This window comes from Ranitomeya variabilis, chromosome 4, assembly GCF_051348905.1.
Source record: "Ranitomeya variabilis isolate aRanVar5 chromosome 4, aRanVar5.hap1, whole genome shotgun sequence".
Taxonomy (NCBI): domain Eukaryota; kingdom Metazoa; phylum Chordata; class Amphibia; order Anura; family Dendrobatidae; genus Ranitomeya; species Ranitomeya variabilis.
In genome coordinates this window covers 155030886-155056496 of record NC_135235.1, presented here as the reverse complement: position 1 = coordinate 155056496, position 25611 = coordinate 155030886, and the positions used below count along the sequence as shown (strand labels likewise).

At 42.0% G+C, this 25611-nt stretch overlaps 1 protein-coding gene across 3 annotated transcripts in view; it reads right to left on the bottom strand.

Moving 5' to 3' along the window:
• PARG (poly(ADP-ribose) glycohydrolase) overlaps nucleotides 1-25611 on the bottom strand; it is a 163003-nt gene that overhangs the window by 5026 nt on the left and 132366 nt on the right. For all 3 annotated transcript variants that reach the window (XM_077259337.1, XM_077259338.1, XM_077259339.1), the window contains 3 exons: nucleotides 23878-23956; nucleotides 23263-23371; nucleotides 15360-15465 (listed from right to left, as the gene is read on the bottom strand). In XM_077259337.1, coding sequence (XP_077115452.1) covers nucleotides 15360-15465; nucleotides 23263-23371; nucleotides 23878-23956 — 294 coding nt within the window. The remainder of the gene's footprint in view (nucleotides 1-15359; nucleotides 15466-23262; nucleotides 23372-23877; nucleotides 23957-25611) is intronic.

Genomic DNA, 25611 nt, shown 5'->3' with positions numbered 1-25611 from the left:
AGAGGTGATCTGAGCATCGCTATTATGTAGCAGTTGTTCCAGCTTCTAGTCTCCTATAGAGGCTATTGAAGCATGCCAAAACTTAAAGAAAAATAGTATTAAAATATTATATATATATATATATATATATATATATATATATATATATATATATATATATATATATATATATATATATACATACATACATATACACACATACATACATACATCTATAATAAATTAAAGTTTTAATCAACCCCCTTCGCCCCATTCAAAATAAAAAAAACGAACAAAGAAACATACACATTTGATATCGCCATGTTCAGAAACGCCCAATCAATAAAAAAAAAAAAAAAGGATTAACCTGATCACTAAACGGCGTAGCAAAAAAACCCAAAAACCTCAAAGTGCCATTATTACGTTTTTTCGGTTGCCGAGACATTGCATTAAAATACAATAACGGGCGATCAAGAGTCTGTACAAAAGTGGTATCATTAAAAATGTCAGCTCGGCGCGCAAAAAAATAAGACCTCACCCAACCCGAGATAGTGAAAAATGGAGACGCTACGGGTATCGGAAATTGGCACAATTTTTTTTTTTTTTGCAAACTTTGGAATTTTCTTTCACCACGTAGATAAAAATGAACCTAGACATGTTTGGTGTCTATGAACTCGTAATGACCTGGATAATCATAATGGCAGGTCAGTTTTAGCATTTAGTGAACCTAGCAAAAAGCCAAACAAAAAACAAGTGTGAAATTGCACTTTTTTTTGCCATGTCACCGCACTTGGAATTTTCTTTCCCGTTTTTGAGTACACGACATGGTAAAACCAATGTCGTCGTTCAAAAGTACAACTCTTCCCACAAAAAATAAGCCCTTACTTGGCCATTTTGACAGAAAAAAAACAAACAAAAAAACAACTTATGGCTCTGGGAAGAAGGGGAGCAAAAAACGAAAAGCAAAACCGAAAAAATCTGTGGTCATGCAGGGGTTAAACACAGGTATCTCAGGCAGAGTCAGGCCTACAGTGGCCAGTCTGATCTAGACTTCAAAATTAACCCCGAAACACAGAGTTGCGATAAGGCTCCTAATAGCCAGGATGTAGCGCACACTTTCCCGGCTACGGAATGGTCACCCTGCAGTGTATGAGATAAAGTGGTTCTTTCTTCAGCTATGGATTTTACCTGAAAAAAAAAAATCCAGAAATTAAGTTTGCAGCTTTTCTGCACTGTATTAACATACCAAAAAAGAAAGCAGGGCAGGAGTCAATCCCTACTGAATATTTATGAGCAGCAATTAAAAAAAACTAAATTCTTGAAGACCATATTATTTGAAGATAAAAATATTTGTGCTATGTAAGGTTTATTATATCATATCAGTCCATAAAGATTTGTGCAAAGGCCATGTATTAATAGCAGAAGAAAACGAAAATGTGCCGGCTCTCGTAACTCCAGAAACCCTGGATTCAAGGCAGCGGTGAAATCGCTCCCCACAACTTGATTTGTCCCGTCTACCCTTCATTAGTCTGAGGCACGTTGTACAAGGTGTCACTGCGTTCTCTAATCTTCTCCATACAACTTCCCTGGGACGGCTTGTTAAACAGCTTTTACCTGAAGGGCAAATCAATCATCAGTTCCTTTCCTCTGAGGAAGATGATTTACAGCCGCTGTAGTAAATGTATTAGGAGGATAACATTATTGTGGCCATCTGATTTCTCGCACTGATGTTTGTCAGGGCTATGAATACAGATTTTGCGTGCCTCTAAGTCTATGTGCCCATGTTGCACATTCGTGTGCGGATTTCTCCGCACCGTTTTTGAAAAATCCGCAGGTAAAACGCACTGCGTTTTACCCGCGGATTTACCACGGATTTCCTGCGTTTTTTGTGCGGATTTCACCTGCAGATTCCTATTGAGGAGCAGGTGTAAAATGCTGCGGAATCCGCACAACGAATTGACATGCTGCGGAATAAACAACGCAGCGTTTCCACGCTATATTTTCCGCAGCATGGGCACTGCGGATTTGGTTTTCCATAGGTTTTCATGGTACTGTACACTGCATGGAAAACTGCCGCAAATCCGCTGCGGATCCACAGCCAAATCCACAAGGTGTGCACATACCCCAAATATGAATACGTCACACATGCATAAAAAAAGTTCGGTTGCGTTTTCTTGGCTTTTAGTTGCCCTAAATCAGGAAGGCAAATAGGATGATGAATGAATAGAAAGTGCTGCAGATGTGGGCTCTGCCACTGCTCTAATCCAGCTAAGTGCGACCAAGGCTCCTAAGGGAATGGGTGAACGACAACACCACAAGAGACAAGGGACAAGTACAGTGTACAAATGTTTGAGGGCACAGTACAGAGATCTTTCCAGTGAACTTTATACACCTAGGACGGGGACAAGGGGACATCCTCTACAACTATAGGAAAGAAGGTTTAGTCATAATTACAGATGGTGATTCTACACTGTAAGAGCAGTGAGCCTATGGAACGCTCTGCCACATGAGACTTATGGTGGCAGTCATCTATCATGATTGTGCTGACTCTGACCTAGTTTACAGAGCAAAGCAGATAAGCGCTGCAGCATGCAGGAAATGCAATCCTAAAGGGGTATAATGTGGATAGTCACCTAAAGGGGTCATCTGGTCAAAACCGATAAAACTCCAGTCACTCTGTGTGAGTGCAAACTTATGTATCCATGGCTGGAGGGCAGAACATGAACCAGCACCAGGCAGGAAGACCGGTCCCAAAGCACCTGAGCAAGGCAGTTCCTGAAACAACCGTATGGAGAAACTCGTACAATGGGGTGCCAGCCAGAAAAAAGTGCAGCAGCGTAAATGTCCAAAAAGAAAGGAGGCAGCACTCACCATTTTCGGTGTTGATACTATATTAACAAGCAGGTAAAAACATTACGGTGAGGGGGAAGAGGTGGAGACACCGTAAAATCACGACGCGCTCCAAGCGCTTCCACTGGTCCAAGGTAACGAGGAGGTACAAGGGATAAATAACAGGTGGATCCAGAAAGAAAAACCTAGATATGTCCCCATTTGACTATTAGAATAAACAAACACAATGAAAACACATTGCGTAACATATCCAAAATAAAAACTTCGCATGCTTCCGATTAGAGGAATACACTCATATCAAATTTCTCAATAAAAAAAAATCAGGCCCTGTGTCCATGTACGCATGATCCATTGGCCTCTCTCTGTAGTAAAAATCTGTGAAGCTGCCCTGTGTTGGCGGGTTAACCCTTCAGGTATGAGAAATGTTTTTACCTGCCCACTGGCCGGGGGTATGTATAACGCCCACAAACCCTCCAGTTCCCAGTCTGGAACGCGCACAGTGCGTGAGCTGGGAGGATTCATAAGTCTGCAGTCACACACCCCTTTAAAAACATAATGAAAACCTGATATAAAAATCTACAGTTTTTTAAAGATAAATTTCCTTAAACTAAAATAAATCAGACCAAAAATCTTGAGTTATCTACTTACGTAAGTAGTGATATTTGTGTTTATGTATAAATGCAAAGATAAAAGCACAGATATGCACAATATATTGCATTTCTATTGTTGCTTGGGCAACAACGGTTTTCTAATATTTGTATCTGTTTAATATGATATAAATGGCATCGCCTCATCAGCGAGATTGATTTATCATGATGAAACAAACACTGGGAGAAAGACTTATTTAATCAGGCAATTAATTTAGCCAGGCTTCATCACACTCATTTTATCACCAGCTATAATGAACGCCATGTGAATGGGCGGGAAAGGCTGTCTGCCATTTATCTTGATCATATTAGACTAGAACACTGGGAGTTACTAAAATAAGACATTCATAAAAGAGTCCTCAATTACACTTTACATCTACATGCTAAATATCATAGGACTAAATATTGTAAACTAGGATTTGTCACTCATTAACCCTTTAAATGTATACAACATTTGTAATGCGCACGTCCCTTTGTGCCCCATAAATGATCAAAAAAATCATGTTGATTGCACGGTACAGCTTTTACTTGGTAACAGGTTGTATCTACCACAAAATGGCACCACTGACAAATACAAATCATCCTGAAAAATAATAAGCTGCATTGATGAAAATAACAAAAATATATATTGGCTCCTAAAATGTCATAATGGAGGAAAGACAACAAAAATATATACACTATTCACAAAAAGTTAGGGATAGTTTGCTTTCGAATAAAATTTCAGAACGCACTCTAACCTTTTCACGTGAACCTAATGTGACAGTCTCTAAACTTTTGAAGGCACATACCCAACTGTTCAATGCTTCAGTACTTTTTGCACAATTAGCTCTTCTCTAACAAGAAGCTTAATGAGAAATTCACAAGAGGTGTTTGATCCATGAATTGCCCAATAAATTTCAGGGATCCATTAGAATTGCCATTAAACAGTCTTTCACATCATGCTGTTCACATTTTGACATCGAGACCAAGACAAGACTTAACAATTGATCACTAGTACCTCGCCACTGCGAGCTTTCAAGCAGGATGTTCTCAGATGGAAGTGGCCACTGAGCTTAGAGTGTCAGAGTCATTAGCAGGTTGCAACAGAAATACAGAGACCAGAAAAATCACAGAAAGGCAGAGAATTTGACGTCCTTTGGCCACATCAAACACGAATGAACATTTCATTGTAAATAATGCCATTTGGACCAGATGATGAATAGGGGAAGCGAAAGCCACCCAAGTGTCATGTCAGACTATTTGAAATGGTTTACATAAGCGTGGTCTGCGTGCTAGAAGACCTGCAAGGGTACCTGACCACCCCACAAGGCAGAGATGTCACCATCTTATATGGGCCAGGGAGCATCTATGCTGGACAAGGGTCCGGTGGGTCTCAGTAATGTTTACAGATGAAAGTTGATTCACGCTGAGCTGAAATGATGGCCATCAATGATGATGATGATGAAAATGTGAAGGAGAGCGCTATGTATCAGTCACTGTTGTCACCAGACTAGAATTTGGTGGTGGTGGTGTTACAGTGTGGGCAAGTGTGTCTAGTCACAGAACTGCCCTACACTTCATGAATGCGACAGTGACAAGCCCCTACTACTTGAATAACATCATTAATCCAGTCATTGTGCCTCTGCATGAACATCACAGGTTTAATTCATCTTCATGGACGACAATGCTTCAGCCCATTGAGGTCGAATCATTAGGGAACGGCTACTGGAGACAGGAGTAACTGAAATGGAGTGGCCTGCACTTTCTCCAGATCTGAATCTCATAAGAAAACCTACGTAATATCTCAGTTACTGTGTAGGGGCTCGTAACTCTGTACCGCAGTACCTCAATGACCTGTGGGCCACCCTGCAAGAAGAGTGGGATGCCACGCCTCAGCAGACAATAAAATCAACTTGTAAAAAGCATGAGATAACATGCTGTAATTGATGCTTGACATTTTTGTTGATGTATACCCACCACTGCTGTTGGCTTTTTTGCTTCCAGTTATATATACTGTATATATAGTGGTAGATGGGCTCACTCTGCTGTATGTACACAGAGGTAGACACGGTAACTTTGTCTCTTTAAAAACTTAATTGGTTTACGAGATGCGACAAACCAAGGCGAAGCACAAATAGCAAGACCCATGATTCAGGTAACAGCAAACCACGAACGCTTCTCTGGAGTGTTCCTCTCCAGGCACTGAATCCCTACTGCTTTTGGAGGCCAGGTACTTAAGTTCCAGACCACACCCGGGGGTAGAGATAAGGTGGACATCCTCCCACCTGCTCTATGGATTTCTTCATAAAACTCAACCCATTATACAAATTCTCTTTTAACCCCATCTAAGATGTGGTATTTCAGTGTTCCGTGACTACACTGCCTACAGTGTTCAAATATCAACAAGGGTGATTAATTCACGCCCCTAGAACGGGATTTTTCCCTGCAAAAGGGTTCTTCACGTGCCATTCTGCGCACGTGGTCTACCTGATCAAGTGACCATGCAGTCTCTGATATGTTGGTGAGACTACCCAGCATATCAGAGACCACATTTCCCAACACAAATCGACTATTTGATGTAAAAAAACAAAAACAAAAAACAAACAAAAACAATGTTACCTATTTCAGCACATTTCATCTCAACAGGACACAGTGGCCCAGCTTAAATATCAGGTCATCGAGACTGCTACAATCCCAAGAAGGAGTGGTGATAGTATTAAGTTACTGAGGAAAAGAAGCCTTCTGGATTCATACAAACACTAGAGATGCATGCGTTATATAGAGAATATGAGGTCTTTTATTGAATAGTATACTGTGACTATGTAATTCCATATTGATATTGTGGAATGTGATATAACTATTTATTCTCTTATTTCTACTAGGAGCACACAGTGAACACAGAATATAAACTCAGGTTTTCCTCTACAGCAATATATTTGATCTTTCCCATTTCTCCCGCTTTCTCTTTTTACCTCCCCCTTTTTTTTTCTCCTATAATTAACATGACCAACCTTTCATATTCTCTCTCCAGTAATAATATTAATAGTAATATTGATAATATTAGCATTTGCTTTTTTCGGTTTTGCCATTTCCTCATTTTTCCACTCTTATGTCCCACATGAGGCTTCATTTATTTTACTCTTGTTCTCTAGTGTGTTGCTGTATCACCTGACGCATGCGCACTACCTCTGTTTACTGCTCGGAGACATTTGGCTCTCTCCGGTTTTACCCGATTTGTTTCCTCGATCCACATGCGACGCACCGGAAGTGACACACCACACCGGTAAGAAACAAAGCCACGACCGTGGGGTTCTCATTACACTTAAGCTGTAAAGGGCTGCGGAATATGTTGGCGCTAAATAAAGATTATTATTATTATTATTATTATTATTACTACACACGCAACTCTGCTCCGGGTATCAAGCACACTGCATGTGCGGACTCATCTTGGGACAAGTAATCTCCTTTATATTACTTGACACTTTGCTTTACTCTGCTTCATACTCATTCTGGTTGTTAGCAGGCATACCTTCTCTGATGCAAATTCCGTTACACCTTTATACATATATTCTCATACACCTTTCCTCCCTGGGTTCTTATGGAATCTCCCACTTGTTCTCTCGATTTCATATTATCCTCAGCTACGTTTATGGAGACTAATTTGATGCATAATTCAACTGTCTTATTTTCGATTCATACATTTGTTGTTGAAGGTGAGTATTTGCCAACTTAAGTCGGCTATGACGATGAACTACAGTCATGTGGAGACCTCGATGAGGACGACGTGCATGCAGATAAGTTTTCCTGAGATGGTTTCTGACAAAGTGCACTGAAATTCTTTGGTCATGCAAACAGATTGCTGCAGCAGCTGTCCAGGTGGTGGATAAGCAGCCCCAATCAAGTTTCTGCAGTTGTCCTACAGGCTCAGGGTGCATCAGCGTTCGTGCAAACTATCCATTGACACTTGAGTAGTGGCAGGAGACCCATGGCAGGAGAGCCACGGCAGGAGAGCCACGAGGACCACATTGCAGACAGACTAAAAAAAAAAAAAAATTAGACCAAAGTTTACAAAATGTACCTAAGCAGGCCAATATCCTTCTGGGAAAGTGTCCTGTGGACAGAGGAGACCAATATGGAGGTTTTTGATAAAGTTCCTCATTCTACTGTAAACCAAAAATGGAATGAGGCCTACAAAAAAAAAAAAAAAAAAAAAAGCACAGTACCTACAGTCACATATGGAGAAGGTTCAAAAAGGTTTTTGGGTTGTTTTGCTCTGGCACTGGGTGCTTTGACTGTGTGCTAGGCATCATGAAATCTGAAGATTACCAAAGGATTTTGGGTGGCAATATAGTGTCCAGTGTTAGAAAGCTGTGCTTGTGTCTTCCAGCAGGACAATGACCACAAAATTACTTCAAGAAACACCCAGAAATGGATGGAGACAAAGGGCTGGAGAGTTTAAAAGTGGCCAGCAAAGAGACCTGATCTAAATCCCATTGAACACCTGTGGAGAGATTTTACAATTGCTGTTGGGAGAAGGCACCCTGCATACAGTACAGACCAAAAGTTTGGACACAACTTCTCATATAAAGATTTTTCTGTATTTTCATGACTATGAAAATTGTACATTCACACTGAAGGCATCACAACTATGAATTAACACGTGGAATTATGTACTTAAAAAAGTGTGAAACAACTGAAATTATGTCTTATATTCTAGGTTCTTCAAAGTAGCCACCTTTCGCTTTGATGACTGCTTTGCAAACTCTTGGCATTCTCTTGATGAGCTTCAAGAGGTAGTCAACAGGAATGGTTTTCACTTCACAGGTGTGCCCTGTCAGGTTTAATAAGTGGGATTTCTTGACTTATAAATGGAGTTGGGAAGATCAGTTGTGTTTTGCAGAAGTCTGGTGGATAAACAGCTGATAGTCCTACTGAATAGACTGTTAGAATTTGTATTATGGCAAGAAAAAAGCAGCTAAGTAAAGAAAAACGAGTGGCCAACATTACTTTAAGAAATGAAGGTCAGTCAGTCCGAAAAATTGGGAAAACTTTGAAAGTGTCCAAGTGCAGTGACAAAAACCATCAAGCGCTACAAAGAAACTGGTTCACATGAGGACCGCCCCAGGAAAGGAAGACCAAGAGTTACCTCTGCTTCTGAGGATAAGTTTATCCGAGTCACCAGCCTCAGAAATCGCAGGTTAACAGCAGCTCAGATTAGAGACCAGGTCAATGCCACACAGAGTTCTAGCAGCAGACACATCTCTACAGCAACTGTTAAGAGGAGACTTTGTGCAGCAGGCCTTCATGGTAAAATGGCTGCTAGGAAGCCACTGCTAAGGAAAGGCAACAAGCAGAAGAGACTTGTTTAGGCTAAAGAATAGAGATGAGCCACCTCCCCAGCGTTCGGGTCGGTTCGTCGAACAGTGACATGTTCGTCGAACTGTTCGTCGAACGTTCGACGAACACCGTCGAACCCCATTGAAACCAATGGCAGGCAAACACAAACACATACAAACCCATGGAAAACACATAGAAAAAAACCTTAAAAGGTGTCCAAAAGCTGACAAACTGCTCAGAAGACAACAAACACATGGAAAAGTCACAACTACATATAGTCATGTGAAAAGAAAAGAGGTGGAGGAGTAAAAGGAGGAGGAGACACAGATATAGGCATGTCATGCCCTTCTAAAATCAAGAAAGGCTGGAGTAAAAATCTAAACTCACTCTACCAACACCCAGACGTCTTGACAAAAAAAAAAAAAAAATATCTTTAGGTAGAATGGAGGCGGGTCCATTCAGAACACTTTCCTTAGAAGACGTAGTGGTACCCCCGTTGGGAGTTGTGCCAAAAAATGAACCCAATACATTCAGACTAATCCACCATTTGTCATATCCAAGTGGCAGGTCAGTAAACGACAACATCGATGCGGAACCAAGTACAGTACTATGTACTGTACCTCCTTTGACGAGGCAATCAGGCGGGTCAAGAAGTTGGTAAGGGGCACCCTAATGGCCAAAACAGACATTGAGGGGGCGTTCCGGTTACTACCTGTGCCTCCGAATAGTGTCCTCCCATAGGGCTGCTTCTGTGAAGGAGAATACTACATAGATCACTGTTTGCCCATGGGGTGCTCCATATCCTGCTCACTATTTAAGGCATTTAGTTGCTTCCTCGAATGTGTTGTCATGGACGTTTGTAAGGTGGCACATATTATCCATTACCTCGACGACTTCTTATGCCTGGGTCCAAAAGATTTGCCACAGTGTGAAAACACGCGGTAGTCCACCTGTGAGAAGGAGAGAGCTGGAGGGAGAGTGGACACCCCAGAGCCGAGGGGTTAGATTGAGAAAAAAGGCGGTGTAGCTTGCTTCATGGGTGGGGTACGCTGCTGAGTAGCACTAAATTCTACTAGGCCCAAAAGGATTTCCTGGGCTAGATGCCGTTACAAAATAGTACTTAGGTAAACAGGCTGTGTAGCTTGCTTCATGGATGGGGTACTGTGCTGAGTAGCACAAAATGCTATTAGGTACAAAACTATTTCCTGGGCTAGATGCAGTTAAAAATTAGTAATTAGATCAACAGGCGGTGTAGCTTGCTTCATGGGTGGGGTAAGCTGCTGAGTAGCACTAAATTCTACTAGGCCCAAAAGGATTTCCTGGGCCAGATGCCGTTAAAAATAGTACTTAGGTAAACAGGCGGTGGGTGGCTGGGCTACTCTGCTGACTAGCAGACACTGAAGCTTTGGAGCAGACCTCTGAATCCCAGGCCATAGTATGAGTAAACAACTCTGCAGACGACCCCACCCACCTGGAATTGATAATGGCAACGTCATGTAAAACTCAGCAAGGGGACTAAATAAAAGAGTCTCCATTTTTTCAAAAAAATTCGGCCACAGACACCACTTAAGTGGCATCAATTTCGCCAGAGTTTTTTTAAAACGGTTGGTGAGGTGATTTTCAAAAATCATCAAGCTTTTAGTCTCCCCAAGATGACACAGGGGTAGAAAAGTCCTTGCGGATCCAGGATTTGTTCATCTTGATGAACGTTAGTCTGTCTACATTGTCACTGGACAGCCACGTGCGCTTATCTGTCAGCACACCACCAGCAGCGCTGAACACACGTTCAGAGAGAACGCTGGCTGCGGGGCACGACAAGATCTCCAAGGCGTGAGTGGCGAGCTCAGGCCATTTTTCAAGATTGGAAGCCCAAAATGAGCAAGGGTCCAGTTCCACAGTCATGGCATCGATGTTAACTTGGAGATACTCTTGTACCATCCTCTCTAGGCGTTGGCTGTGCGTCAGACTTCTTGTCTCCTGTGGCCTTGCAAAGGATGGTCTAAAAAAAAAAATCTTGAAACGATTGGAAAAAATTGCTGTTACCACCAGATATGATGTTACTGTTACGGTTAGAGTGATGACTCGATAGTCCCACGATTGGCAAGTTGGAACTCAGAGATTCACTACGTGCACCACTGGTGTTTTGTGGAAAAGCAGATGTTAGATTCTGTAACAGTCTCTGCTGATACTCCTGCATGCGTGAATCCCTTTCTATGGCAGGAATTATTTTGCCAAATTTGCTTTTGTACCGGGGATCTAAGAGTGTGGCAACCCAGTAGTCGGCATTACTTCGGATTCTGACAATCCGAGGGTAATGTTGCAGGTAGTGCAGCAAGAAGGCACTCATGTGTCTTGCGCATCCAGGAGGACCAAGTCCTTGTTTTGGTGGTGGCGAGGTGAGAATCATGCTTCCTTCGTCTGCCCTCTCCCCCCAACCTCGCACAACAGAAATTTGATCAAGGTCTCCCTCATCTGATGAGTCTTCCATGCCCAGCGCCAGTCTGTCCTCCACTTCTTCCTCGGCTCCTGCACCTTCCCCAACAGTTTGGCTGCTACCATGCACCCTCGGTAATCCCTCTCCCCCAGCCTCCAATGCCAGCCGCCTTGGTGCTGCCAACCTTCTTGACCTTGGAGATATGATCCCTTCCACATACGACTCCTCCTGTTCCTCCTCCTCCTCTTGTTCCACCACCTGACTCCGAACACTGTGTAAGGTGTGCTCCAGCATGTAAATCACCGGAATGGTCATGCTGATAATGGCATCGTCAGCACTAAACATCTTCGTTGCTATTTCAAAACTGTGCAGATGGGTGCATAGGTCCCTGATCTGAGACCACTCCTGCAGCGTGATTTACCCCACCTCTTGAGCTCGTTGGCCCAGGCTATACGTCATAACGTTTTGCACCAGGGCTCGTCGGACAGTGCAGACACTGCTCCTAGGCCCAAAACTATTAACTGGATTAGATGCAGTAAAAATTGAGATACACAGGCGGTGTAGTTAGTTTCACAGGCGGGCTACTCTGCTGACGTCTAGACACTGCTACTAAGCCCAAAACGATTTACTGGGTTAGATGCAGTTAAAATTGAGATACACAGGCAGTGTAGCTAGCTTCACAGGCGGGCTACTCAGATGACTATCAAACAATGCTACTAGCCCAAAAGGATTGGCTGAGCTAGATTACACCAAATGCTGTAACCTACCCTGAAAAGGGCTGATATTACAACTAGTCCCGACTCCTCCAGACTCCCTAAACCTCTCTCTCTGACAATTCGCTCCAAAAAAAAACACTCTTAGTCTGTATAGCGCCCACAGCAGCAGTGGTGCTGTCTAACACTAAGCTACAGCAGTGAGGAAATGGTAGCGACGGGGCAAATGGCTGGTTCCAATAGGGCAAGGACATGTGACATACACAGCCAATGACACATGCCCTTGCTTGTGTGCATCACATGCACATTGCTGTGTGAGTGTGTGCACTGCTGATAGGCTGAGAGACTGCACCGCCCCTCTGTAAATGCGGGAAAGAAAAAAAAAGTGGAGATTGACGTTATTTCAGCACAGATCAAACCCCCGCGCCCCCCCCGCCCACTATACACTGAAACAGTCCATTAACAATGATAAACAGTTTTAATGTGCAAATCAAGCTAGGATTTTGGTGAACGAACAGTTATCGAACAGAAACTCGAACAGCCGAATTTTAACTGAATTGTTCGGGTTCGTCGAACGACTCGAACACCGCCCAAAACAGCTTGAATTTGAAATTGGCGAACAGTTCGACTCGAACACCGCTCACCTCTACTAAAGAACGCAAGGAATGGACATTAGACCAGTGGAAATTTGTGCTTTGGTCTGATGAGTCCAAATTTGGGATCTTTGGTTCCAACCACCGTGTCTTTGTGCAACACAGAAAAGGTGAACAGATGGACTGTACATGCCTGGTTCCCACCATGAAGCATGGAAGAGGAGGTGTGATGGTGCTTTGCTGGTGACATTGTTGGGGATTTATTCAAAATTGAAGGCATACTGAACCAGCATGGCTACCACAGCATCTTGCAGCGGCATGCTATTCCATCTGGTTTGCATTTAGTTGGACCCCAAACACACCTCCACGCTGTGTAAGGGCTATTTGACCAAGAAGGAGAGTGATGGGGTGCTACGCCAGATGACCTGGCCTCCACAGTCACCAGACCTGAACCCAATCGAGATGGTTTGGGGTGAGTTGGACCGTGGAGTGAAGGCAAAAGGGCCAACAAGTGCAGCAAAGCATCTCTGGGAACTCCTTTCAAGATTGTTGGAAGACCATTCCCGGTGACTACCTCTTGAAGCTCATCAAGAGAATGCCAAGAGTGTGCAAAGCAGTCATCAAAGCAAAAGGTGGCTACTTTGAAGAACCTAGAATTTAAAACATATTTTCAGTTGTTTCACACTTTTTTTGTTAAGTATATAATTCCACATGTGTTAATTCATAGTTTTGATGCCTTCAGTGTGAATGTACAATTTTCATAGTCATGAAAATAGAGAAAAATCTTTAAATGAGAAGGTGTGTCCAAACTTTTGGTCTGTACTGTATTATATGAGACCAGTAGCAGTTTGCAAAGAAGAGTGGTCCAAAATTCTAGTTAAGAGGTGTAAGAAGTTTGTTGATTGTTATAAAAAGCAATTGATTGCAGTTCTTTATTGCAAAGGGTGTTAAAGTATTAAGGTGAAATATGTGAAAAGTGCACACCAACACCATCTAACTATGAATTGCCATGTTTGTCCTTGTAAGTAAGAACGATAAAGAAGCCAAATTAGAAAAACACCGGATGTGCGATCAATCAGGATCAGACTGAGAATCGAGGATGTAGAGTGAAAGGAGTCCCTTAAAATTCTTTTTATTAAAAAAATACTTAAAACAGATTGCAGGGGTGGATGGAATACATCAGGGATAAAGTTGAGGGTTGCAACAATTTTGACCAGCCCAGTTTTGGAGTTGTGTGTGAAATTATGTCCAATTTGCCTTTTTCTTCATTTTTTTTTTTTTTTTTTTTGCATTGTTCCAATACACAAAAATTAAAAAAAAGTGAATAACAAAACGTGTAATTGCAATAATTTTCTGGAAGAAATACACGAAAACAAACTAAATATATAAGAAGAATTAATCAATGACAAAATGGTCACACAACGGAAAAACAGTAAGTGCCAGATAATGTCCATGTACTACTGGATTTTAGCTTAATTTTTGTTTTTACATTTAAAAGGAATGTGGGAAGACCTCCAGTGAAGACAGCAATTGTCCTATATCAATGCCAGAAAGGTCCTGCCATTTTATCATACCTCGGTGCTGTGGCGACAACCTCACCAGATGGACACCGGTCAGCAGAAATCTGATTAGAACTGTTGGGAGACTGGAATCGCCCCTCTGGGACCAGTTTATAATGTACCTTATGTTCATATCTCATGACCTTATTGACTCCTCTGATCAGTCTTCAATTTACTGGCTCATAAATACATCTCCCTTTAAAATTTTAGTTCCAGCACTTAAATAGCAAATTTCATTAGAAACACACAGGAAAATTCAATACAGTTTTACATAATGTATTTACATGACTTCTAACCCTTAAATTTATTCCCTCCCTCTCCCCGTCGGGCCTCCTTCATCATTCCAATGCAATTCACATCTAAAATGATTAATGCATCCAATAAAAATCTCCACTATAAAAAAAAAAAACTATAGTAAACCATTTTGACAGCTGTAAATAGTAAGGGTGGATGTTTAGTTGCTTTTCTAGGACAGGACTTATGTCCTTTTGGGGAAGTGATACAACAATCACAAAGACTTTAGCCATGTCTGAGTATTAATCCTAGTGAGATTTCTGGAATTTTACGCTACATGTAAATGCCTGCACCCCTCTCCGGTATAACTCCATAGGAGCGAGCCTTGTGCTGCATGACATGGAAAGGAGTGGTTGACTGACAGCCCCGCTTGTGTGGAACGACGTTCATTTTTTATGAGGGATTTAAAAGGTCATACTCAACACTGGGAAACACCATGTGTCGTTTCAGGAGTGCTATGTTACGTTCTGGTCTGTCAATCAACAGTGGTATGACAAAGGTAAATGCTATGCACAATTATAGTTCTAAAAGATGCAGAAATTAGGGACAACACCTACAAATCCTCATCAAGCTCATAACAGATTGGTAAACGGATCGGGATACAAATATTTCTGCCAAGTGGAGAACATTTCTAAGCAGTGGTCTGCTGATAGGTGGTAAAATAATGTTTTTTCCCCCTATTACAGAACCCATTAACCAACCGAATAAGCATTCATTGACCGACAGCATCTATTACAGGGCCAAAAAAGAATAGCTGTCAAAAGCATATCTCCCTGTATAATCATGTAAACTGTATGCGGACCGATCATATTCATGATAAATTGCCTTAATACAGTTTGACCAGTGTAAAAGAACATTTAAATGAGCTCCAATTGACTTCTTGTAATGTTGATCGGTACTTGTGATCAGATAAAAGTGATCAGATAAAAAGACCCTTACTCTCCGATAAATGACATACTGATTTTAGCATTTACCTTTTAATTTACTGTCTCCACCGAAAGCTCCGCACCCCCAGTTTCCAGTTGCAACTGCTGATAGTTTCTCTGGCGGGATTCCCTCTCTGAAAAATCCACAGTAAGCCTGAAAGAAAACAGAGACGTTCTATATTTATGATGATTTTCACAAGATACATATTAATAAAAAATAAAGGGAGAGGGGAAAAGATAAAAAGGAACTCCATTGCTGGGACGAAAGATGGATAAGATCAACTTAAAATCTTGGCACAGATCACCTCGTCCTTGCCCATACTGGACTTATGTATGATGTTTGGTAAAATCAAATATTGCTGAAAATCCTGAAGACTGAGTACAAGCAAGTATTAATTAAAACATTGCAAATTTTTTTTTTCAAAGAATGGTCAGGTGATCAATGCTCCTTAGACTTACAGAGTTGCACAATGTTGAATTCTTCAACCTGAGATCACTGTTCAACAGTTCCAGTACCTTACAATCATGACAGTCTGAATAGAGGACCAATCTCAGTTATGTAGGGAACCCCCATAGAGATTAACATCAGCAGGTTTCACATGAAGCTACAATTCCCATTTACCGAGAATTGTGTAGTCAGCCTTGACAGCTCACTCATAGTAAAGGGACTTCTGACCAATTTATACAGGTAGAGAAAACTGGAGCTATACACAACCCCTAATAGCGAATTATAGCAAGGAGGAGAAAAGGAGTATCTTATGCCAAAATATAAATGTTATCAACATGAAATGTACATTAATTAATAAAAAACAGAATTATACTGCCGAAGCAGGACTACAGGGGAATTGCAAGGGTATATAAATCACAACCAGCAAAAAATGTCATTATAATACTAAGAGACACTTTTGCATGTATGAAGAAAGCAGAATGCTGTGGCCTGTGCCAAGTAATAATATTCAGAAAAAGGACATGGTAACCGCACAAATACACTGAATCTGAATACCATGGTAAAGTGCTGAATAGTTCATTTGGATCTTTTTTCAGCACCTTTTTGCAATAAAGTGCAAAAAGTAGGTATCAATATGAATAATAAAAAACTTACTGGTGTGATGTACTTAGGTAGTAGAGCCCCGGCCTGCCGGAGATAATAAATCCAACACAAATCTTATCACCCTCCATATTTAAGGTCTCCATCCACAGTAGACTACCACTGGCTGAACCTGTTGATATCAATGGGGAGGGCCGACTGCCTAATATATACAGAAGCCAAGGAAAGATCATTTTTGGGGGAGTTAAAGATCCGGCATGTCTTCTTTCAGACTGCCGATTCCTTTGCTTTGTAGAGATAAGCCACCGCCAAAAGGTGTGTGGCAGCAACTGTCTCAGAGAGCACAGAAGTTCAGCATGGCCAGTGCTCCTGGTTATGGCAGATTAGGGCGAGAGCTGCCAACAGAACCATTGTTCATCCGTCAGATTTCTAATGACCCAAGGGGCTTTAGACAGCACAAACTTCATGACAAGGACAGTGCATGGAGAGAACTCCATGACTGAGGAGCAGTAAGACTTGCAGCAGACAGAAAAAATTAAATCCAGCACCATGTTTAAAATAGAGAAATTAAAAATTATTTCACATTATTAAAAACACAAAGGGCAAACAATCTTAGAAGACAGGCCACCGTGTTTCAAACTAAATGGTTCTTAGTCATAGTTTAGGTAATCTCCTAGGATTAGGTACTGTAATGTTCTTAATAATGTGAAATAAAGGGATTGTTCTCTTATTTTGGATACGATGGGTTTCTGGAGATTGATCTTTTTCTACTAGGATTGTATAGCTTAGCTGCCCAGATCTTGGAACAATGGTACTGCATAGTGTCTGGTTCACAGCCTATTAGTCACGCCCCGCAGGGGTGTTCGCACTGGGATGCATTGAGAGTGTGCTGGCCAGCCCACCTAATCGAAAAGTAGGGGTGTGACTAATAGGCTGTGAACCAGACACTATGCAGTACCATTGTGTGAACAACGCCCTATGTGGGCCTTTATTGTGCACTTGTATACTGGGCAGTCACCCCCTCCAGGAGTGGGTAGGTGGTGAGTGGCTGGTGATCTGGTATTTTACACCTGTGTTGCCAACATCTTGCTTTATGGGCTGGCTGCACCCTGCAGTGCATTTGTTCCAAGATCTGGGCAGGTAAGAGTTGCTGCCTTTTTTTCTGCTGTTGAAAATTGAATTTTTGTAGACCTCGAGTCTCTAGTGGCTTTGCTATTTAGTTTAGGATTGTATAGCATATGAAGGACAATGCAAAGACATAATTTTCCTATAACAACATTATTTTGGGGGCACATCTTGTTAATGGCCAACCCAAGTTGTAATATTACTTCTATTGACTTAAATGACAATTTTAAGATAATATTGGGATCAAAGAAAATAACGTGCTTCATTTATCATATAGCCCAATGTATACAGACGGCAACCAAGCAGAGCTCAGCTTTGAATGAGACGACTCCACTACCAACAGGGATGCTTTGCTCAGCCCAGCGCACAGGCTGGTTTTAATAGTGAGGAGAAAATGAGCAATTACAGACCACTCTGGCATTGACCAGCTACAGTGCAGAGGGTTATGCAATGGTGGCCAAGACGTTTAGAAACGGACACAGTTTGTGGTGATGATGTTTTTAGATCTTCTAGTCTGAAGTTTCTATGGTTACTCAAGTATAATTATCAGGTGTAACTCTACCTTTGATATGCTGGAGAGACTGCAAGCAACAGCAGGCAAAAGTGGAGTTTCAGCTGCCGCACACACCAGTCGCTGGGCGGAACACCACTTCTCCACGAGCGGGTCTCCATGCGGGACGTGTGTGCCATGTTGCACTGCTTTGAATATTCCACCAAACATGGCCAGGGCTGATGACGCCATCATCAGCATTGCTATGCCACTTCTATTTTTGCTTGAAGGAACCCTTTAGGTGATGAAGGATGAGGTGGTAGCACAGGAGGAAGAAAAGCAGGAGGACCAGGCAATACTCACACTTTTATAAGGCTTGTCATACACACATGGCTCGGAGGGGGGGTTCCTTACCCACAACATAGCAGCCTGGTACATAAGGGTCCAACTAGGAACAGTTTTGAAGAGGAAGTTGAGGAACAGTTTTTCCAGCAGGATGGCACTCCAAGCTGCTCACGGTCATCACTCGAGCATGGCTAGAGAGATAAAAAGGACCCAAACCATACACCTCCCACCAAGGACAGCTTGTCATTGACTCTGGGCAACCTGGCACACATGAGCCAATACATGCTGCTGTGCCTATGCAATGACTGCCGAGCTGCCTGTATTATTGCCAATTCTGATTACAGGGTCGCCACCCTGCTGGATCTCCGCTACAAGGACAACTTCCATCCTTGAACCGGGTTCGCAAAATGCGTGAATTCAAGTAAGAAAGTAAGAAACTACTGATGGCTTTCCCACATGACCAAGGGGGCTCAGTGGAAGAACAAAGCAGAGGCGAAAGTCGCCAACGTAGCTGGGGCACCGCCAGCACCTGGCAAGGCAGGATTGGCATGGCTGAAATATGGAAACAATTCCTCAGCCGACCACAACATCCGGTACCACTATCTGATATGGTTCATATCAGCAGGAGGCAGCGTTTTCACAACATGGTGGAAGAGTATCTGCCCATATGTCTCCAAGTTATAACTGTTGGGTCAAATTCAGCAATACACAATGTCGGTCTTAATGAATCGGCCCAAAAGAGTGTTTTTTACTATTTTTATTTTTTATATTACTAGGGTCCTAGGAAGTAACAGACCGGTAAGCTGGTATTCATCTTCCTGTTGTGCCCGGCTCCAATCTTGGCCAGCACAGAGCGATCACGGACCACTCCCGCTGGCAATTCAGCAGCTTCCGCTGACATCTTGACAGAGCAGGGCTGCTCTTTCGCTCTGCTTGGTTGATGGGATGCGAGTGAAGAAGTCTGGCTGATTAACGATTGACTCCCTGCTGCCTAACTGGATAGAAAAGGCAGGTTGACAAATTACCTGCAAATTTGTTTTTCGGCCCATAGTAAAAATAAATAAGTAAATAAATAAATAAAAACAGTCCTGGACAAGCCCCGAGTAAAATGGAATAATGTTCTCTTGGTATAGAAATATTTCAGGTGCCTCACTTAAAAAGCAGGTATGATTTGCATCTGCTCTGCAAATTAAGCTGTCAGCAGCGCTGTTAAAACGGATATGTTGCCTATGTACGACTTTTTTCTTAGAATTTCGTGGCCATTTTTGGATGATCGATATGCTGTTATTATAAGCATGCAAGGTCTGAAAACAAAATTTATCTTAAACAAAGCAGCAGCTAGAAAATGAAAATGTTCTCCTCATTTGGAATTGCTGACTGATTACAAGGGGATTCTACATTTTACACAGGCTAATATTTTACCTGCGGAAAGGAGTAATGAAAATCAATGTTTCTGCACGCCACGAACCAAAGCTTGAGGACTGATTGAAAAAAAAACAAAACTCTTCAATGCTGTCATAAAAGTGGAGGCAGAAGGATGCCCTGCAGTGCTGAAATGCACATTTCTAGCCTCAAAGTTATTTCAAATAGTAATTAAGGGTCACAAAATGTAGGCAAAACCATTTAGCGCCTTGCACCGGATTCACTGCCAACAGTTGGAGGAGGCCTACATCCAGCTTTACCACCATAACTCCTTTGGATGCAAAATAAGCTGATGCATGAGCTTCATATAGAGGAATTTGTCACAGACCTGTCCCCAGGTCTAAAGTGGCCAAATATTGCCCTTATTTTATTCCTGCTGCTCCCCTGAGTGTTGCACTTTTTTTTATAATCAGCCATGCAAGTCCAAAGATAGGCCTTTTGAGTTATAGTGCCCAAAATACAAAATTTTGTTCTTATACAAAATGGTCTTTACCAACGGAACGTGGCTCACAGAATTTCAGAAGCGGTGTTTTTAGGCTTCTCTGTATAATTACCCTGTGAAGCAATCCCCCATGTAAAGGCCATCAATATTAGCATATGGGGTGCATGAAATAAGAAGGTTCACATCTCTGGACCCATACAGTGATTTTTAAGAACAAAACACCACAACACAACCTGGATTATTAAAGGGAGCAGTGGAAACAAAATAAGCGCAAAAGATTGGTCACTTTTGTCCTCGAGACAGATCCTCTTTAATCCCTTCACGACCAACGATTTACATGTACATCATGGGCAGTGTCCCTGCATCTTTCCCTGCACTTGATGGCTGATTTAACCAGTCAAAGCGCTTCCAACAGCCGCGGGTGGATCAAAGAACCACCCGGGGCTGATTACCAGTGTGCTGAAGACCCCCAAGCCTGTCATTATGATCCTCCTGTGAATGCCAGATTGTGGCCAGCGTTCATAGGAGATCTGATTTATACTGTACATGGCAGTGCCGCAGCATTGCAATAAGAGGCAATCAAAACACTATCCACCCCAAAATGGTATCAGTAAAAACTTCAGCTAAGGGAACCACAAAAAATAAGCCCTCATACAGCCCCAGATCCCGAAAAATGTAAACGCTAAGGGCATCAGAAAGAAGTGACAAAAGCAAGATTTAAAAAAAATATAAAAAAAAATTACCACTTACATTTAAAAAAAAAAAAAAAAAACAAGGCAAAAAACACAAAACTATACGTTTGCTATCTGCGTACTTGTACGGACCTGCCAGGTCATTTTTACCATATACTAAACATGGAAAATAAAATAAAAAAAATTACTTAATTAAAATAAAACACTGTGAAATTGCACTTTTTTGCAATTTCAACGCATTTGGAAATTTTATTTTCCATACACTGTGGCAGAATGAACAGTGTCACTCACAAGTAGAACTCTTACTGCATAACAACAAGCCGCCATGCAGCTATATGGATGGAAAAAGAAAGAAAATGAAGGCACTTGGAAGAAGAGAAGAAACTAAAATCGGTAAAAATGGAAGAAAAAAAAAAAATCGATTGGTGGGAAGGAGTTAAACTTGGGGTCTCGCTGTTGTCATGCACCATCTTACTCTTCTCACTCTGCAGACCCGAAATCTCCCAATATTCCTTACTAGCGAGATGTCAGTGCAAAATGAGAAGCAAAGTGCATACACCTAACACCTGCTAATTTCTAATGGCAGAAATGTCAACAGTCAGAATCACCGCAGGCATGTTGACTTACATGAAGAGCTAAATGCATGAGAAGCAAGTTGGACGTGGTCATGTAGGAAACAGTTGGTAGAGGAAGACATTTTTGCTATCACTCACTTAAAGGGAATCTGTCAACAGGTTTTTGCTACCTCATCTGGGAATCCAACGATGCTGAATCCAAAGATGTATCACTTAGATTACTGGGTGCAGCTGTTGTGACAGTTTTTAGATTTAGCATGAAGCAGAGCTGAAGAAAGCTGCCCACACTAGGCTCTGTATATACAACGTCTATAGACAGTGAGCAGCTTATCACGGGAGGGGGTGGAGTCAGACCAGGGCTCACCTGATCTGCTAGTTACAGCAATGATAAGCTCCTGGTGCTAAAGCAATCATTGTAAGCAAACAAAACCTTGATAAGGGGTATCTCTGAAATCTGTGTTTTAACCCCTACCTCATGCTGTCTTCAGATTACATGGCAAAAACCTGGTGACAGATTCCCTTTAAAAAGGTGCCCACTGGTTTACAAAGGAACAGACATCACTTCTAACATGACTACTTTAGGAAATCCTTATTTCCTCTACAATATAACTATTCTGGCACATCAGATAACTCAGTGCTGATCCACTGCTATTCCTACTTGAAATTTAGGATTAAATTGACTAATGGGTGTAATCCAATGGGAGAGAGGTGGGTTTCTCCACAGTCTGACAATGTCCAATCAATGGTTAATGGGTAGGAATGCATTCCTTTGACCAGGGAAATGGTAACACCTGGTTGTTGATTTATTCCCACATTTCAAAAGCAGAATAACAGAGAAACCTCAAAATCCTAAACTAAGAAAACGTGAATTGTTATTTCGTGGAAAGTAGTCACTAAAATGAGACATGTAAGGAGTGGCCCTTATAGATGGACATATAATTCCCTCATGTAATGACACGTAAGGTGTCACTGGCGCTGCCCAGGGGGCATGTGAATGAGCACAGGGAGTGCAGGCAGAAGGCACACAGTGCACAAGGACCTTAGACTAGTGTAGTGAGCAAAGGACCTGGCACTTTTCGATCACGTGACCAGGGGGCGGAGCCACTGCATGTGAGTGCAGGGAAGGACACTGAGCACGCAGAGCCCAGGGCAAAGACAGTAAACGTGGTCAAAGAGAGCTGACAGTCAGAAGCCAGACGAACGCGCAGTACCTAGGGACAAGACAAAAAAGTAAACAGGGACAAGACAAGGGGGTCAGATAACCAGGAGAGAGCAGTACAAAAGCAGGACACAGAGGCAGAAGTCAGGGGACAAACGAATCATACACAGCAAGGCACACAAGCACAGAGGCACACGATAAAGGACGAGTCACCTGGGACGAGTCACCTGGGTCAGCAACAACTAACCGAGTATACGGAAGTATCACCGACACTAAATGCAGGTACTGCCAACATTAAATAGCCGCCCCAGAACCAAAGAGAGGCAGACTGAATTAACCCTGACCTGACCAGAATGGAGGCGGAACCATCCTGTCCAGAGTCATGACACCTCGTAAGCAGAGCTTGCTGCGGCTATAACCAAAAGTGACAATCGTATTATGGTGTACAAATGAGAATTTAATAAGATTATGAAAAAAAATATCATCTATTTAATTGAAAATCAAATTATCTCTACTTTATTTTTGAGCATTTTTTTTTTTAAACTTCTGAAAAAATAAAAAAAAATTAAGCTTGCACAAATATCAGGTAAAGAGATCAGACTACCTAATGAAATTTAGGAAATAGAAGTCAAACGAGAAAAGAAATCACAGACCTTGTTTAACTCTCTCTTGATCTTGTCTGGTGCAAACTGATCAATATGACATCGGAAGTGGAAAGCATCAATTGCAACGATTTCCGTAGTGCGTCTCTGCCAGTGGTCTCTGTAAGAGAAGGAGCCATTCAGTATGGACGTGTGCCAACAGTTCCGCAGATAACAAGACCCACAGTGCATACAGTGCATGCATACCTTATATCATGTATATTACATAAACTAATTACAGCAGTAACTGGGAGCCTAATCTGATCTCGAGAACAAGATTCTTTAATGTTCTGTTGGAATGAAGCCGTGGCTGCAGATGTGAGCCACAACCTGATTCATGGTCTATGATACGGCTAGAGAAAGAGCAGCACTTGGCTATGTCTGGTAGAACCACATGCAACACATGGAGCATTTTAAAGCCTCGTTCTTGAGATCAATGTGGGCCCCAGTGGTCTGAGCACCAGTGATCAGCAAGTTATCACCTGTCTTGGGGCTAAGGTATAATTTGCTGTGCTGGGATAACCCCTTTAGTATTTACATGGTGGTGCTTGCCTTTCATTCAAGGATTTAAGCCAGATTAAAGACAGTAGACATACTGGGATGGTCTTGGAAGTTTTACAAACATACCGTGGAGCTTCATCATTATGAGCATTGTCCCATCTGTAACTTTCAGCATAACCTTTGTACTCACTGTACTGATCTGCACCTATAACAAAAACAAAGCTAATAAATGAAAAAGACCAGGGAAAGTATTCATCACTATATAAGCCACAATGACTTTATACAAGCACACAATTGATACAATTCACCTACAGTCATTTGAAAAGACAAGTATACCCTCATTAAATTTTAAGATTTTTCAGGTCAGGAATTGATAAAAAAAAATAAAATAAGAGGAAATATATATTTGGTCCATAGAAGGCCTTAAAGTTAGGTAAATTCAAGCTCAGATGAGCAACAACGCATTCAAATTGCAACTCGCCATTAATTATTCAACAATAACTAGGAGAAAAAAAACGTGACGTCACCGCTGTGCTCTGCTCTTACTTTACGGCCGGCAGTCAGTCAGAGCGGGAAGCAGACTGCAAGGGACCTGACGGACATCGGAATGTGAGTATGTACTGTTTGTTTTTTTTACTTTTACGATGGTAACCAGGGTAAACATCGGGTTACTAAGCGCGGCCCTGCGTTTAGTAACCCGATGTTTACCCTGGTTACCCGGGGCCTTCGGCATCGTTGGCCGCTGGAGAGCGGTCTGTGTGACAGCTCTCCAGCGACCACACAAAGACTTTCCAACGATCACGGCCAGGTCGTATCGCTGGTCGTGATCGTTGGAAAGTTGCAGAGTGTGACAGTACCCTTACTGTTTCCATAAAAATGGCAACAAGCAGCCAGGTATACTAATCAAACGCCCTATCAGCAAGTGTGACACAGAAGTCTGGGCAAGGTGCTGATCTGGATTATTCAGGCATGTGTTAACACAATGACAAGAAGGAAAGACATCAGCAAAGATCTTAGAAAAGCCAGTTTGCAGCCAATAAATAAGGCCACCTTCACACAATTTGGAGTCCATCATTACAAACTGAAAGATTTTGCTCAGGTGGAAAGCAAACAAGACTAATGACCATCTTCGTGAGCGTCCCAGCAAATTCAGACAAAGTAAAACCTTCAAATGCTTAGAGGAATTGCAAAAAACCTAGAACTTCAGCTCTGACTCTCAAGACTCTGTAAACACAGCAAATGCTCAGGTTCAATTCGAAAAAGACGGCATAAACATGGCGTGTTTGGAAAGATTAGCCAAGCTCTTTGTAACAACAATATGGCAGCATGGCTAATATTTGCAAAGTTGCATCTGAAGAAAGAATTCTGGACCAAAGTCCTTTGGACAGACTAGACCAATGTGGAGACGTTTAGCTGTGCCGATATGCGTCATTTGGATTTTGACTGGACCATTACAATGCCTTTTTTTTTTCCTCAGCTATTCTGACTTCTTTTGGATCTAGAATGCTTTGGTATATAGAGTTCCTGGTGAACTGAACCACTAGAAGGTGCAAAATAAACCCAAAACGTCAACCTTCCAAGGATTACTTCAAGTTACTGCTAAGGGTGGCTCAAAAAGCTGCTCATGCATGGGGTGCACTTTGCTTTTCACTCACTGACTTCACATTTTTGGACGACTTGTCATTAAATAAATCATGTCCCTATAGGTTTTCCTAATTTTAAGACTTTCCAAGGACCAGATTTTTTTTTTTTTTCAAGTACTTAGCTGTTCTCATGAGGGCATCGTGAATGGAGGCGAGGGTTTGACCTCTACCACTGGAGACATACAAGTATGTAAAACAATATAATCTGTGTGGTGTT